Source organism: Hemicordylus capensis, chromosome 6 (assembly GCF_027244095.1).
Source record: "Hemicordylus capensis ecotype Gifberg chromosome 6, rHemCap1.1.pri, whole genome shotgun sequence".
In the NCBI taxonomy this organism is placed as follows: domain Eukaryota; kingdom Metazoa; phylum Chordata; class Lepidosauria; order Squamata; family Cordylidae; genus Hemicordylus; species Hemicordylus capensis.
This window is the reverse complement of record NC_069662.1, coordinates 28,884,232-28,898,032: the sequence shown is the minus strand read 5'-3', so window position 1 is coordinate 28,898,032 and position 13,801 is coordinate 28,884,232. Positions and strand designations below refer to the sequence as shown.

At 41.8% G+C, this 13,801-nt stretch overlaps 1 protein-coding gene across 1 annotated transcript in view; it reads right to left on the bottom strand.

The window, feature by feature from the left end:
* The window catches only part of LOC128331056 (butyrophilin subfamily 3 member A3-like), a 30,070-nt gene extending 19,218 nt beyond the window's left edge, over nucleotides 1–10,852 (bottom strand). The window contains exons 1-5 of the mRNA XM_053264420.1: nucleotides 10,768–10,852; nucleotides 9,962–10,318; nucleotides 6,789–6,968; nucleotides 554–652; nucleotides 80–106 (exon numbers count right to left, since the gene is read on the bottom strand). Coding sequence (XP_053120395.1) covers nucleotides 80–106; nucleotides 554–652; nucleotides 6,789–6,968; nucleotides 9,962–10,318; nucleotides 10,768–10,852 — 748 coding nt within the window. The remainder of the gene's footprint in view (nucleotides 1–79; nucleotides 107–553; nucleotides 653–6,788; nucleotides 6,969–9,961; nucleotides 10,319–10,767) is intronic.
* Between the last annotated feature and the right edge of the window lie 2,949 nt (nucleotides 10,853–13,801).

Below are 13,801 nucleotides of genomic sequence, written 5' to 3'. Positions count from 1 at the left end.
CACTGCAATAAGCCTATGATGTTACATCCTTTTGCTTAAAACTATTTTCATGTATAAAATGTCATTTTCAATTACTCACCAGATTGAGACACTGTTTGATAGCTCTCTGAAACAAAGTACAGCAAATTATGAAAAATAAGACTTTACAGTAATTGTCAGAATTTAGCTACCACTAAAATCCACAGATTATTCTTAAGGACTCTTGGGCTTGAACCAGGAACTATATGGCTAGTGGCTTCTTGAGGCACCAAAGAGAACAGGGGCAATTGGAACATTAGCTCCTGCAATTGGCAGACAGTATGAAATCTTTGGACAACAGATCTGGTATAGAAAAGTACCTTCTGCTACTGTCCTGTATGGTCCAGGTTAACCCACTTAATACAACAAGCTTATTCAATTTGATTTCCATGACCTATATATTGGGGAAATTCTCTGATTGTCTGAATTTAAAAAATCTATTTAAGTTCAAGACAATTATGTTGCTTAAGCTTATCTGACTTCTCATCTTGACAGTTTTGTAAGTTTACAAAAATAACATATTTAGCATACTTACGTATTAGTTTATACACCAAAAAAATAGTAAGGCACAGGCTAAGCAATAAAATGATTATGAAGGGAGGAAGCCAAGGGGAAGTAGAAGGATAAAAAACATCTGAAATGAGACATGAAAGCTCAGTTACATTTCCTTATTTCTCCAGAAAATTCTTCAAATCGAAGCACAAATTTCATTAGAGTTTCCCCAGTGCTGCAGCAGCTGCTTTCCCACTCAGATCCTTTGCCCCACACACACTCCTTCCTGAATGCACTGGTTAAGAACATAAGAACAGCCCTGCTAGATCAGGCCCAAGGCCCATCTATCTAGTCCAGCATCCTGTTTCACACAGTGGCCCAGCAGATGCCACTGGAAGCCTACAGGCAGGAGTTGAGGGCATGCCCTCTCTCCTGCTGTTACTCCCCTGCAACTGGTACTCAGAGGCATCCTGGTTGACAAACTCCTGCAGTGTTCCACATGTGGTATAAAGGTGCATCCATGCAGTTGTGCAGAAGTGATGTTGCTCAAATGCTAGGAATGGTGCTGACACAGTTGTGTGGTAGTACGACTTCTGGTCAAGATGGCAATGCAATCAGTCACATTTCAGTGAGCTTCAGGGCCTCCTGTTTGATATCCTGAACTGCCTAGTCTTTTCATAACAGTGGAGACTTCCTTATTAAACAGGTGATTATTTTTTCTTTTTCTGTTGGGTGGGGGGGTCCCACTGGTGGATTTTATAATGGCCTCAAAGGGAGGGAGGAAACCTTTGCCCCCCTTCCTCTCTGCCAGAAACATTTTCAGAGGAAGGAGGAGATATTATGACATTTCATAAAACAATGTCTGCTGACATAAAATCTGATCTAAAAAATATCACCGCTTCAGTTGCTTCTTTTCAAGCCTCTGTTGATTCCATAAAATGTCAGATGAGGGGTGTTGGAGAGCAGAATGTCTCAACATAAAGCAATGGTGATTTAGTATTTTGTGTTACTCCTTTGTCCAGCCCAACGTAAGTGTCATTCTTTTCCACAGCAAGATAGCAATACCATGGAAATGTATTGCTTCCAGATTTATTTTAATTGTGGACAGTTCTAAAAGCTCTTCTGTTGATTCCACTTGGCAAACACTACAGATACTTAATAAGAGCCTGCAAGCCAGTGTCTGCAACCTGGAATTAGAATCTCATCATCAAAATTTGCATATTTGGGGGATTACAGAACTTCTGGGCAAAACTGTCTCTATTAATTTCATTAAAGAGTTTCTCCAAATAATATTCACCTTGCCGGAGGAGCATGCATTGGAAATTGAAAAAGCTTATCATATATCTATTCCTCTTTCATGTTCCATTGATAAGCCTTGTCCATTCATCGTAAAGTTTTTTAAATCTACAATTAAAGAGGAACTTTTGAGGTGTGCTCAAAAAGGACAGGAGTTTATGTGGGAAAACTTTTGAATCATGTTTTCCCCAGATTTCCCCAAAGAGGTGGCTGACAGACAGTGTTAGTTTCAAAAAGCCCACATGATGGCTAGAGAAAGGGGCGGGGGGAATAGAATATCGTGTTTATTTCCCAGCAGTGTTTTGTGATTACAATGGGAATAAATTGAGATCCTTCCATGATTCATCAACAGCTGAAAAATTCCTGTCTACTTTGAGCCAAGTCAGAGAATGAATAATTTGTCTAGACTAACTCCTACTATTTGAATATCTGCCAAGGCTTCTTATCTTCTTTCTCTTCCCTTCAATTACTCTATACTAAAATTAGTTATTATCCTGATTCTAATTGCTTTTAAAGGGGGCCAATGGAGTTTGCTCAAACCAAGAATACCACATTTGATCTAGAAGTACAAATGGATTTCTTTTGTTTTTTGTTTGTTCAACTTCTTTTTACTTATTGGTCTATTGGGGTTTGTATAACAATACATTTTACTTACTAATAATTATGTATTTGTCAAATTGTATTCATTTACCTCTTCACATTTATATATATATATATTCATTTTTTTTTTCCATATAAGCCAGTTCAAGCTGTTTCTGTTTGCTGTTTTTGGCCTTTTGTTGTGATATTAATAATTGAGCATGGCAGTTTCTATGTCTATCTGGAATATCCACAGATTGGGCCAGTCCCCAAAAATTCATAAACTGTTGGCCAAGTTAGGAAAAATGGCTGAGATTGCCTTTTTACAAGAAACCCATATTTCGTCAGTTGAGAAATCCCTTTTGTAATGTTGGGTCATGGGTGGCAAAATTCTATACAAGTGGAAATTCTACAAGGGCAAGAGGTGTGGCCATTTAAATTCATAAATCCTCTAAACTAAATGTTGAACAGGAAATAATAGATGGTGAAGTTTATTATCTTATGCTTATTGCTGGCATGAGCGGTCAACACTCGGCATTAATGATTTTGTATGGTCCAGTTACAGATTCTCCAGAATTAATACACAGTAGTTTTGCACATTTACACACCTTGACTTTCATTTACCTTATTATTGGTGTAGACCTAAATCAGACTTTTGATCCCCTTCTTGACTGCAGCACTCCCGCCCCCATCTAGGCTACACTCTCGAACCCATACCACACTTAAAGCTTACATGTAAGATTTCAGTCTACCAGACATATGGCATCTTCTCAATCATCCTCAACGAGAACATATTTGTTGTTGCTCCTGTCTACAAAAATTGTTTTAGGGATTATTTTTTTGATATCTAGTTCCTTAGTGTCCTGAGTTCAGGCATGTAATATTGACGTCATAACAATCTTGGATCATGCCCCCTTAAGATAGTTGTTTGTTTGGAAAGTTGCCCTAATACCTCTCATTTAGGTGGTGTATGAATATGTCCCTGCTGAATGATCATCAGTTTACTAGACAAATGGAACAGGAGATTGATGAATTTCTTTGTTTTAACAGGAGCTCCATTAAATCATTATCCTTGGTTTGGGATACCTTTAAAGCATTTGGGGGCGGGGTGGATCATTGCTTATTCTTCACACACAAAGGGCTCAGATGGTTTCTCTTGAGAAGCAAGTTAAAGACTTATTAACCCAGTAAGCACTACATCGTTCTTCTGGGTCATATAGAACTTTACTCATGGCTAAATATGAATGCAATAAGTTATGCTTTTTAGAAACTGGATTTCCTCTGAATTGTACCAGGCAAAGATATTGGGAATGGGGGTGGGGGGCTTGTAATCTTTTGGCTTCCAGACTGAAGCAGATAAAACAGCATAACATTATAACTTCTATTCACAATACTTGAGGCAGTGTTTATACAGACTCTGAATTAATAAACCAGCAGTTTTTTGAGTTTTACTCCAGCTTGTATTGTAGTAATGCATCTAATATTGATGCAAATATTTTTGCAACAGCTGCATCATCCATATTGAACACAAGATCAAATCAAGATTTTAGCTGCACCTCTTTCTCTATGGGAAACAATGATCACTATTTAATCCATGAATTCTGGTAGGGCAGACTCAAGATGCAGGATTGGCACAAGACGGATTTTCTGTTGAGTTTTGCAAGAAAAATATTAGTTTCCTGGCTCCAACTTTACTAGAGGTCTACAAAGATGCTTTTAAAAATAAACACCTCCCTCCTTCTTTAACAAAGCACATATAATGATTCTTCTTAAGCCTGGTAAAGACTTTAAATTATTCGCTAGATATAGACTGATCTCTTTGGTAAACATTGATCCTAAAATAGAGACTGTAACATTGGCAAACAGGGTGCAGACTGTGCTTCTTGCCATTATTCATCCTGTTTAGACCGGATTTATATCTGGTTATAAAGGATCAGACATGAGATTGTTGACTGATGTATTAGAATCTTTGAAGATTGCTCGTAAGTCTTTTTATTGGGCTAACTGGGCCTCTCGCAACAGCATTACATTATATCAATTGATATCTTTGGAAGCTGTTTTTAAATCCTTTGACACTTTGAGAGCTGAGTTGGATATATCTTCAAATGCTAGCTAGCAGTTTATCCAGTTAAATCATTTATTGTCATGGCTCTTCGGTCCTGATGCGATTGCAGCTTCTGCAATTCCATCTTTATTATTAGATTTGGAACGTTTATTAGATGTACCTAAGCCAGTAGCCTTGCTCTAACAGAAACTTAAAGCCATTGATAAGAGTAATATCGATTATATCTGAGATCTTTGGAATAATTAACTTGAATACCCTATTTTATTAAATCAATTGTGGGTCACATTGAAGTCAATGAAATGTGCCTTTGTAGATCTTAAAATGCGGCTCTATTAGAACAGAAACTTTTATTTCATGTCTATTGGACACCTCATAGAATATTTAATAAGGGATGGCTGCAGCCTGCTACATGCTGGAGGTGTAATTTGTATGAGAGTACACTTACACACATGGTTTGGTCCTGTCCAGTTTATGCACCATTTGTTTTGCAACCCATAACATAATCAATATGACATTGCAGTTATCATTGTCCATTAAGGATGTTATTTTGTTGGGGTACATCCCTAGCATATGGAATTTGGGACTACATCAAGAACTGTGGATTCTTCATGCTTGGGGTGTTGCCAAAAGGATTATAATACAACAGTGGGAGGACAAATTTACTCCTAAATTACAACTTTGGATGACTGATATGTGTTCTTTGTCTGCATTTGAATTGGGGTTTTTTCATCACCAAGGTAAAGCAGAATTCTTAGCGATTTGGTTGAACTTCAATGAATATGCTTTGAAACACAAGTCAAACATCCTTGAAGGCGGTGGTTCTTTTTAAAAAAATACCTTCTTTCCCTCTCCTGCATTGGTTAAATCCTATTATGTTAAGCTGTGATAAGGGGTTTCCCCCTCCCCCTGCTTTTTCTTCTCTTTTTAGTAATATTTACATGCATCATTATCATCCTTGATTATGTCTATATACTGTAACCTCATTGTAATAAAGGAAAACGGGGCGGGGGGAGAAGTTGTGTGGTCCTATGTCACTGGAAATAATGGCCTACCATCACATTATTGTGTTTGCACAATTCCCAGCATTTGGACAGCACCGCTCTTGAGCAACTGTTTGCAAACAGTGTTACGTAGCAGGCAGAACACTGCACAGTATGCCAGCCATTGACATGGGGGAACTACAACAGGACTGAGCAGAACTAGGAAAAGTTGTGCTGCTTCAACTATGCCTTCCTACTTTTTAATTGAGTAAATTATATGGTGCAGCTCTAGCCATTACTCTCACTAATGACTGGCTTGATGAGGTGCTTCTGGACAGAGCTAAAGCAGATAAAACCTAGGTAAACCCTTCGGTCTCATCCAGAGTACCAAAATGGCATAAGATTGACCCTGAAAACATCTCTCTAGAACGGGAGTTTCCAACCTTAGTGGTCCAGATGTTGGACTACAGCATCCATCATCCCCAGTCACAATCCACTGTGGCTGGGGATGATGCAAGATATAGTCCAACAACATTTGGGGAAGTAAGGTTGGGAATCCCTGCTTTAAAGCACGCATTCTCAACGCATTGTGAGGCTTCAGAAGCACATCTCGGCACTCATGCTCTGTCTTTACCTGTTGAACAGATTTTCCATGTACATTAAAGGCACAGATACCTGAGGGCTGGACTTATCTAGCATACTCAGAAGGATAAAAATAAGGGCCAAAATATGGCAACTCTAAAAGGACACACTTCTAAACACAACGACCGGGTCTCACAATCAGTGAGACCCAGTTTGGGGCAGTGAGCGGGAAGGAAGCACTGGGCGGCCGGATCAGCTGCCCACACGATGGCCGGCTCCATGACAGCTGTGCAGCCCCCGCAAGCCCCAGTATGCTTTGCACGAGTGTGCAGGGCATACTGGGGAGAACCACGGAGTCGGGAGGTGGTTTTTCGCCTCCTGGCCGGAAGTCTACTCATAAGTAGGCACGGTGCGAAGGCACGCCGTGGCTACTCACGATCCTAAAAAGCAGGTTTGCTGGAGCGCTCACTCCGCAAACCTGCTTTTTACCAGGGGTTCTCAAGCCGGTTACCTTCTCAAGAACCACCGAGCTCGGCTGAAAGCCCAGTGGTTCATACGGTCAACAAAAATCGGGCTAGCCTCTGCTAGCCCGATTTTTGTTGATCGTGAGAATCACCCCAACAAGTAAAGCTTAAAAAACTTTATTGCTAGATGGATGCAACACTTTGTCCCATTTCTACTCACCAGAGATCAAGATTCTGGATTCACTCTCGGTCTGCAATACACTGTTGATGATTTTACAAGAGACTTCATTGTTGTAAAGGAAATGGAAACACTGAAGGTCCCTCCTGGTTCCTGCTGTATGTTTGTAGCCTCTGCTTTCTCGGTTTGGGGTTTCCCTTTGCTGTCCAGCCAGAGAACTTGCGGCTTGGGATACCAACCACTAGAGCTGCAGGTGAGACCAATTCCCTGGCCCTTATACAGTTCCAAGGCAATAGCAGGCTCTGCTCCATTAGCTGCTCAAGAACAACAATTTATTATTCATTGTCCCAGGTAGAACAGAACTCGTCTGGGGTATCCCAGCTTAAGACAAATCATTGGAAACAAAAAGCCATATATCGACTTTTACAGGACACATTATGCACTGAGGTGCAGTTCTAAAGGCTGCCTTCTAGACTGCATTTTCAAGATACAGCAGCATGGTTCCTCTGAGCACCCATCTAGACAAAGGCATATTAGACATATCTTTCCACTGAGTTGTAAATCTTATATCTATTTCCAAAACAGCTGGAAGAATCACAATCCTTATGGATTGAGACTCTGGACACCTGTGGACAAGTGGGAAGTATCTGCAGACTCTGGGTGACCCGCAGATACATCAGTTTCACGAACATTTGAAGAAGAAGAAACCCTAATGGGGCCAATCCCCCACTGCTCCTATATTAATAAATGGGACAGAATGTTCATGAGCTCAGAAAGTTGAGAAGCAGGTGGGCAGAGCTAAAGGAAATTAGTGATGAGGAGAAGGGGAATGAGGGCTTTGGCAAAAGAGTGGGACATTTCTCATCATGAGCAACACCTTCTGCTTCTGAGGGGCAAAGCTTTCCAACAGTTCCCAGAGAAGTAAATGCTGAAATTCTGTGACTCCATCACCAGCTAATACACCCTGTTCTGTTTCTGAAGGGACACAGTTAATTGCTTGGTGTGATGAAGTATTGGCTTCCAATACCACCAGGTGCTGCTGGGCAAGTTTTGAAGGAATTTCCTCACAACTCCCAAGTGTTATAGGAACACTCTGGAGGTTTAGATAACCACAATAAGACTTAAGAGAACATAGGAACACAGGAAACTGCCATATACTGAGTAAGACCATTGGTCTATCTAGCTCAGTATTGTCTTCACAGACTGGCAGCGGGCGGCTTCTCCAAGGTTACAGGCAGGAATCTCTCTCAGCCCTATCTTGGAGAAGCCAGGGAGGGAACTTGAAACCTTCTGCTCTTCACAGAGTGGCTTCATCCCCTGAGGGGAATGTCTTACAGTGCTCACAAATCAAGTCTCTCTTTCATATGCAACCAGGGCAGACTCTGCTTAGCTATGGGGACAAGTCATGCTTCCTACCACAAGACCAGCTCTCCTCTCCTAAAACAAATTTAGGAACATAGGAAACTGCCATATACTTAGTCAGACCATTGGTCTATCAAGCTCACTACTGTCTTTACAGACTGGCAGCGGGCGGCTTCTCCAAGGTTGCAGGCAGGAATCTCTCTCCGCCCTGTCTTGGAGATGCCAGGGAGGGAACGTGAAACCTTCTGCTCTTCCCAAAGCGGTTCCCAGAGCGCTCTTCCCAGAGCGGCTTCATCCCCTGAGGGGAATATCTTGCAGTGCTCACACATCAAGTCTCCAGTTCATATGCAACCAGGGCAGACCCTGCTTAGCTATGGGGACAAGTCATGCTTGCTACCACAAGACCAGCTCTCCTCTCCCATGATCCATGAGAAGAGCTTCTGTCAAGTCTGCGGGGGGAGAGGACTTAGCCTGCTCTCCCAGCAGACATGTCCACATGGCTGCCAGCTCTGTTACAGAGCCTATAGGGGCTGTGGGGATTGGGGCTGCGTGACCCCCCGAAGTCCCAAGATGCCCTTCATGAGTGTGTGGGGTATCCTGGAGAGAACCCCGAGCCCAGGATCCTGGCTGCAGCCTCCTGGTTGGGGGTCTACTTGTGTGTTGCCACATGCTGCGGTGACACACAAGCAAAACAATGAGGTTAATGGAGCGCTCGCTCCATTAACCTCATTTAAGGGGAGGGGTAATTAGGCAGGCTAGCCACCTTGGGAGCAACAGGCTCACCTGGTAGTTCCCACAAACACTGGAAAGTGGACTAAGCTCCATTAGCCCACTTTCCAGTGATTGTGGGAATGGCCTCAAGAAATGTGCCTTAACTCATTATGTAGCAGTTACACAAAACTGAAGAGCCCTGTTCTAAACATTAACTCTTGGACTTTTAAAGTTGCCCACTCTTCACTCAACCCCACCAGAAAACAAACAAACAAAATTGCACACAAAGTAAGCCCCAAGTTAGAGCAGGGTCTCCTGTCTTCATGCTAACGTCTGATTTTTCACAATGCTCATCCACTCACTCAGGTAACACATGTACATCAGGGATACAATTTAGACTTTGTTTGAGGTCCATACTTGTACAGTATTACCAGTTCCATCCAAACTGACTGTGTGGACCACTAAGATGTATATCTACATTAGATCTTATTTCTAAAATGTAATTTCTTGTGCATTCATCCACTTATGCATATTCCTTGACAAGAGGAGGAGAATCAATATTTGAAGGTCACTAAAACCTTCATTAATTGCCTAAATTTTGAGAGCACATCTACATCATTAGCTTACGCCTGATCTATTACAACAAAAAGTGGCTTCCATGTAGGAGCTCTGGGTTTCCAGAGGTTTCCGCACTTGGGGTACTATCTAACTATGCAGAAAAATGTTTAATTGTGAAAAAAAGAGAGATTCCCACTCCCACAAAAAAAGGTTCCCAATGAGGACCACACATGCATCATGCCCTTGTGTAGAACGATAACATTAGTAATTTAAGCGGGGGAAACCTGACAATTATGAAATAGGAGATGGGGGAGGGACAATCTCCCACACTCACACCTTCAAGGAGGGGGGGAAACCCTTCTTCCTGCTGTGCCATGCAGGTTAAAGCTGGCTAAGAAGCTTATTGTTCAAAGAGCCTTAAAGTCAACAAACTCTATAGTGCGATAGTACTGTGGTGCTCAGACTGGAGCTGGTGATATAATAGGGGAAAGGGAGCTAATCCTCTCTCTGTGATGCTGTACCAATCATGTCAGGGACTGCCCCCACTCTCCTCTCACCCACACTGATCATTTTGTGGGAGAGTGAAGGTTGAGCCCCTTTCCTGACTCCCTGTAGAACTCTGACATGTCGATCTCACAGCACTGGACTATTTTAGGATAGCAGAAAATCAGCTCACCTGTCAAATTCAGCTCAACATCCAACTCATCAAACCAGTCTCCAAGAGAGACCATGCAGGTGTATTTTCCTTGGTCAGAGATCTGGCTGTTCTTCAGCTTCAGAGACATGTTCCCTCTATTAAGCTCATTATAGAAGAGGTCTGCTCGATCCTGATATCTCCCATCTTGCATATCCTCCTTGTTTTTCCCACCATAGGACTTCACATTGATTTTTTCTGATGATTTCTCAAATATCCAGTGGATATCTATGCTGATGCTTTCAGATATAGTCTCAGTTGTTAGTTGGCATGGTAGGATTACTTCTTTTCCAAGGAATCCAATGGTAAGGTTTGGGGGTAGAATGAATGAAAACTGACCTAAAAGGAGTAGCAATTGATCTCATGTGATGAAGACTAATGACCTCTGCAGAATTAACTGATTTGTAGCTAACTACTTCCTAAAGCAGAGCTGTTCCACTTCAGCCCTCAGATGTTGACCTACAATCACATAATCCCTGGCTATTGGCTACTGTGGCTGGGGATTATGGGAATTGTAGTCCAAAAACTGCTAGGGGTCCTAGGTTTAGCAGGCCTGTCTAGGGATATGCAAACTGGCTCAATGTCAAACAGGTTCAATGTTGAGCCAGTTCAGTTTGACGGCCCGGGGTCAAACCGAACCACCCCCTGTTCGGTCCGACCCTCCAACTGTTTGGGGGGTTCGCAACCTTTTTTTTTTTTTAAAGAGAAATTGGGGGGATACCTTATCCCCTTTGGGGGAGTTCCTTAGGGTGACGGGGAGTGTGGTCTGTGGAGGTTCCCCCTCCCACCTCTGGCCTTTGTTATCATTGCCAGAGGCCCGTTCAGCCGGTTTTTCAGCCCGTTCAGGCCTTTGGACTTCAACACGGTGGCCATTTTGCACCCAGGCCTCTCAGAGGCCAATTGCACAGGCACAGCAGCGTCCAAAATGGCCAGCACAGCACTCTGGTGGGCAGCCAACACTGGCCACTTTGCCTCCAGTCCAGGTTGGAGAGCTTCAGGCAGGATCAGGGACTGGGGACTTGAAGAGAGCTTCAGGGAGGCCTTCTCTGGCAGGGAGGCCTCCAGAAGCCTGGCCCACCTGCTGAAGAGCTGAAATTTGGCAGAGAGCGAGCTGAAGCAGGGCCGCTGAAGGGAGCCATTCCAGAGTAGGCAAGCCTGCACGTGGCTCCTGAAGCTACAGGTCATTGTCCAGGTGGGGGGGGGATAAATGTTGAAGGGCAGGCCGCTCCAGAGTGGGACTTGTCCCAGCACATACCCGAAGGCGATTGCCCTGGTCACCCTGCCCTAAGAACGGCCCTGCTGGCAGAGGGGTAATGCTTTCCCCTTTGTTCTGTAGCTACCTGAGCCACCTGAAAATCCATCCCTAAGGCTCAGGGACAAAATTTCAGGTGGTGCAGGCAGCTACAGAAGGAAGGGAGAATCATCCTCCACACTCACTCCCCGCTGTGAACTGTCATAGCCTTAGTCTTGAAAGCAAAACTTGCTGCACTGGCACTCAATCAGGATTTTGGCCAAGGAATTCCAGTCTTTTACACAAACAGATGTTAAAAGATGGACTGCCTCATTTTTCTGGGGTTCCACAAATATGTTACCTTAGAATTGCTCAATGTCATGGGTTGCCTATAGTAGCATACCTGCATGTACCACATGAGACATCTGCAGCACTATCAAGATCCAAACAGGAGTCGATGAGGAGCACATGGGTTGAGGGGTCAGAAGATCAGGGATACACTAACAGAACTGTGGTAAGGAAGAAGAAAAAGTGCCAAGATACAGGATCAGTTGGTTACCATGTGGCTATTCTAATGGTGATATAATCTTGGTATAAGCAATGACAGGTGTTTTTGTATATTAATCTTCATGTAATGCTGTTTTTGTGTTGTTTCGTTTATTAATATTTTCAAGCAACAACGTATGTTGTATTCCTAAATTCGTCCAAAAATAACATTAAGGTCATACTTTTATTAAGACCAACTTAATTATCACCAGATAATTGGGGTGCCCCACCAAATGAGGTGAGGCAGGTGGCTACCAGGGAGAGGGCCTTTTTGGTGGTTGCATCCCATTTATGGAATAGCCTCCCCAGTGAGGCTCACCTGGCTTCGTCACTTTGTTCTTTTAGACACCAAGTAAAGACCTTTTTGTTTACACAGACCTTTTAAATCTGGGTTTTTTAATTCAGGTTTTCAGATCTGTTTTTTTAAACTAATTTTAAAATGAGTTTTTAAGCTATTTTGCATTATATTTTGCATTTTCTTTTTACCTTTGCTTTTTTTTTACTGTTATGATTTAATGTGTTATGTGTTTTTATAGTATGTTTAAATCCTCTGTTGTGAGCTGCACAGAGAACAATTTGTTATCAGGCAGCTAACAAAATAAAGTTGTTTATTATTATTATTATTGTTTACACAGTCAGACAGGTGTTATTGACTGGTTTGTTTTATCCAGACATCGAGTCCTTCCCAAGGACCTGGGATGGCTGAATTTTATTATCAGTGTTGTTGCTGTTATTATTATAGATATTGTCGCAGTATATAGGCTGTTCCCAGTAAAGTTGCTTTTTGTAATTGGCTGATGGTGATTTCTGTGGCCCCTATGGTGTTGAGGTGCTCTTCAAGGTCTTTTGGAACTGCACCCAGGGCGCCAATTACCACTGGGATTATTTTGGTCTTCTTCTGCTACAGCCTTTCTATTTCAATTTGTAGATCTTTGTATTTTGTTATTTTTTCTATTTCTTTTTCTACTGTTCTGCTATCCCCTGGTATTGCTATGTCGATTATTTTAACTTGTTTTTCTTTCTTCTCGACTACAGTTGTTGTTGTTGTTGTTAATTAATTTATATTGAGCAAGCTTTCAAGTTCCCCAGAATTATTCAGTCATGTTGTTAAGCAAAAAAGAAATTTTAAAAATGTAGGCGTGAGAAAATATGTCCTAGGGCATGGGGAGAAATCCTAGGTCTGTAATTAGAAGATGGAGTCAAGAAGGTGTTACGAAGAATTACCATAGGTTAGTTTGTGCATGGTGTGAAATAGATTTAAGGCTGCATGAAAGGCTACTTGACGGAAAAAACCAATGGACTTTCTCACTTTGAAAATGTAAACATCAGGAGTTATGATAACTCTCTCTTTATAGTGCCAATTGGAAGGTCCTTTGTAAGAGAGATGGTAGCAGTAAAGAAAAATATAGTAGTCCTTATATTAGAAATGCTATAGTTTAATTTTAGGTAGTCCATGACCAGTTAATTGAAATTTTGAAAGGATATATTCATTCTCTCTCTAGATAGATAGATAGATAGATAGATTTTATATACCACCCTATCCATAGACTCAGAGTGGAGTACAAACCAAAAATAGCACATGCGCGCGCACACACAAACACACCCAGAGCTCTATATCTTTATCTATATCTATATGTATATGTATATCTATATTTATCTATTGTTATTTTCAGATCAACATGGATCACCTTGATGCATTAAAAAACTGATCAGTCACAAGTATATTTGGTTTGGTTCTTTCATTATTTCTTTTTTAGCTGTCTGGAGGAGATGCATCAGCACTGCCAAACCCAAGATTGCCATGACATTTGTAGAGATCCTGAGATTCTGCTAATACCTAATGAGGTATTAACGCATACATTCTAAAATCTAAATGGTATTCCCAAATACTTTTGAGGACAAAGGCTGTCATCCTGATTAAAAGTACGAGAGAAAGTCCTACTGATCCTGAGTAGCCAATATTAAGTAATTTAGTCAGAATGTCAACCAGAGATTATGGGGATTCCATGGAACTTCTGGTTTCAACTCTGCTCAGAATAAAAAGT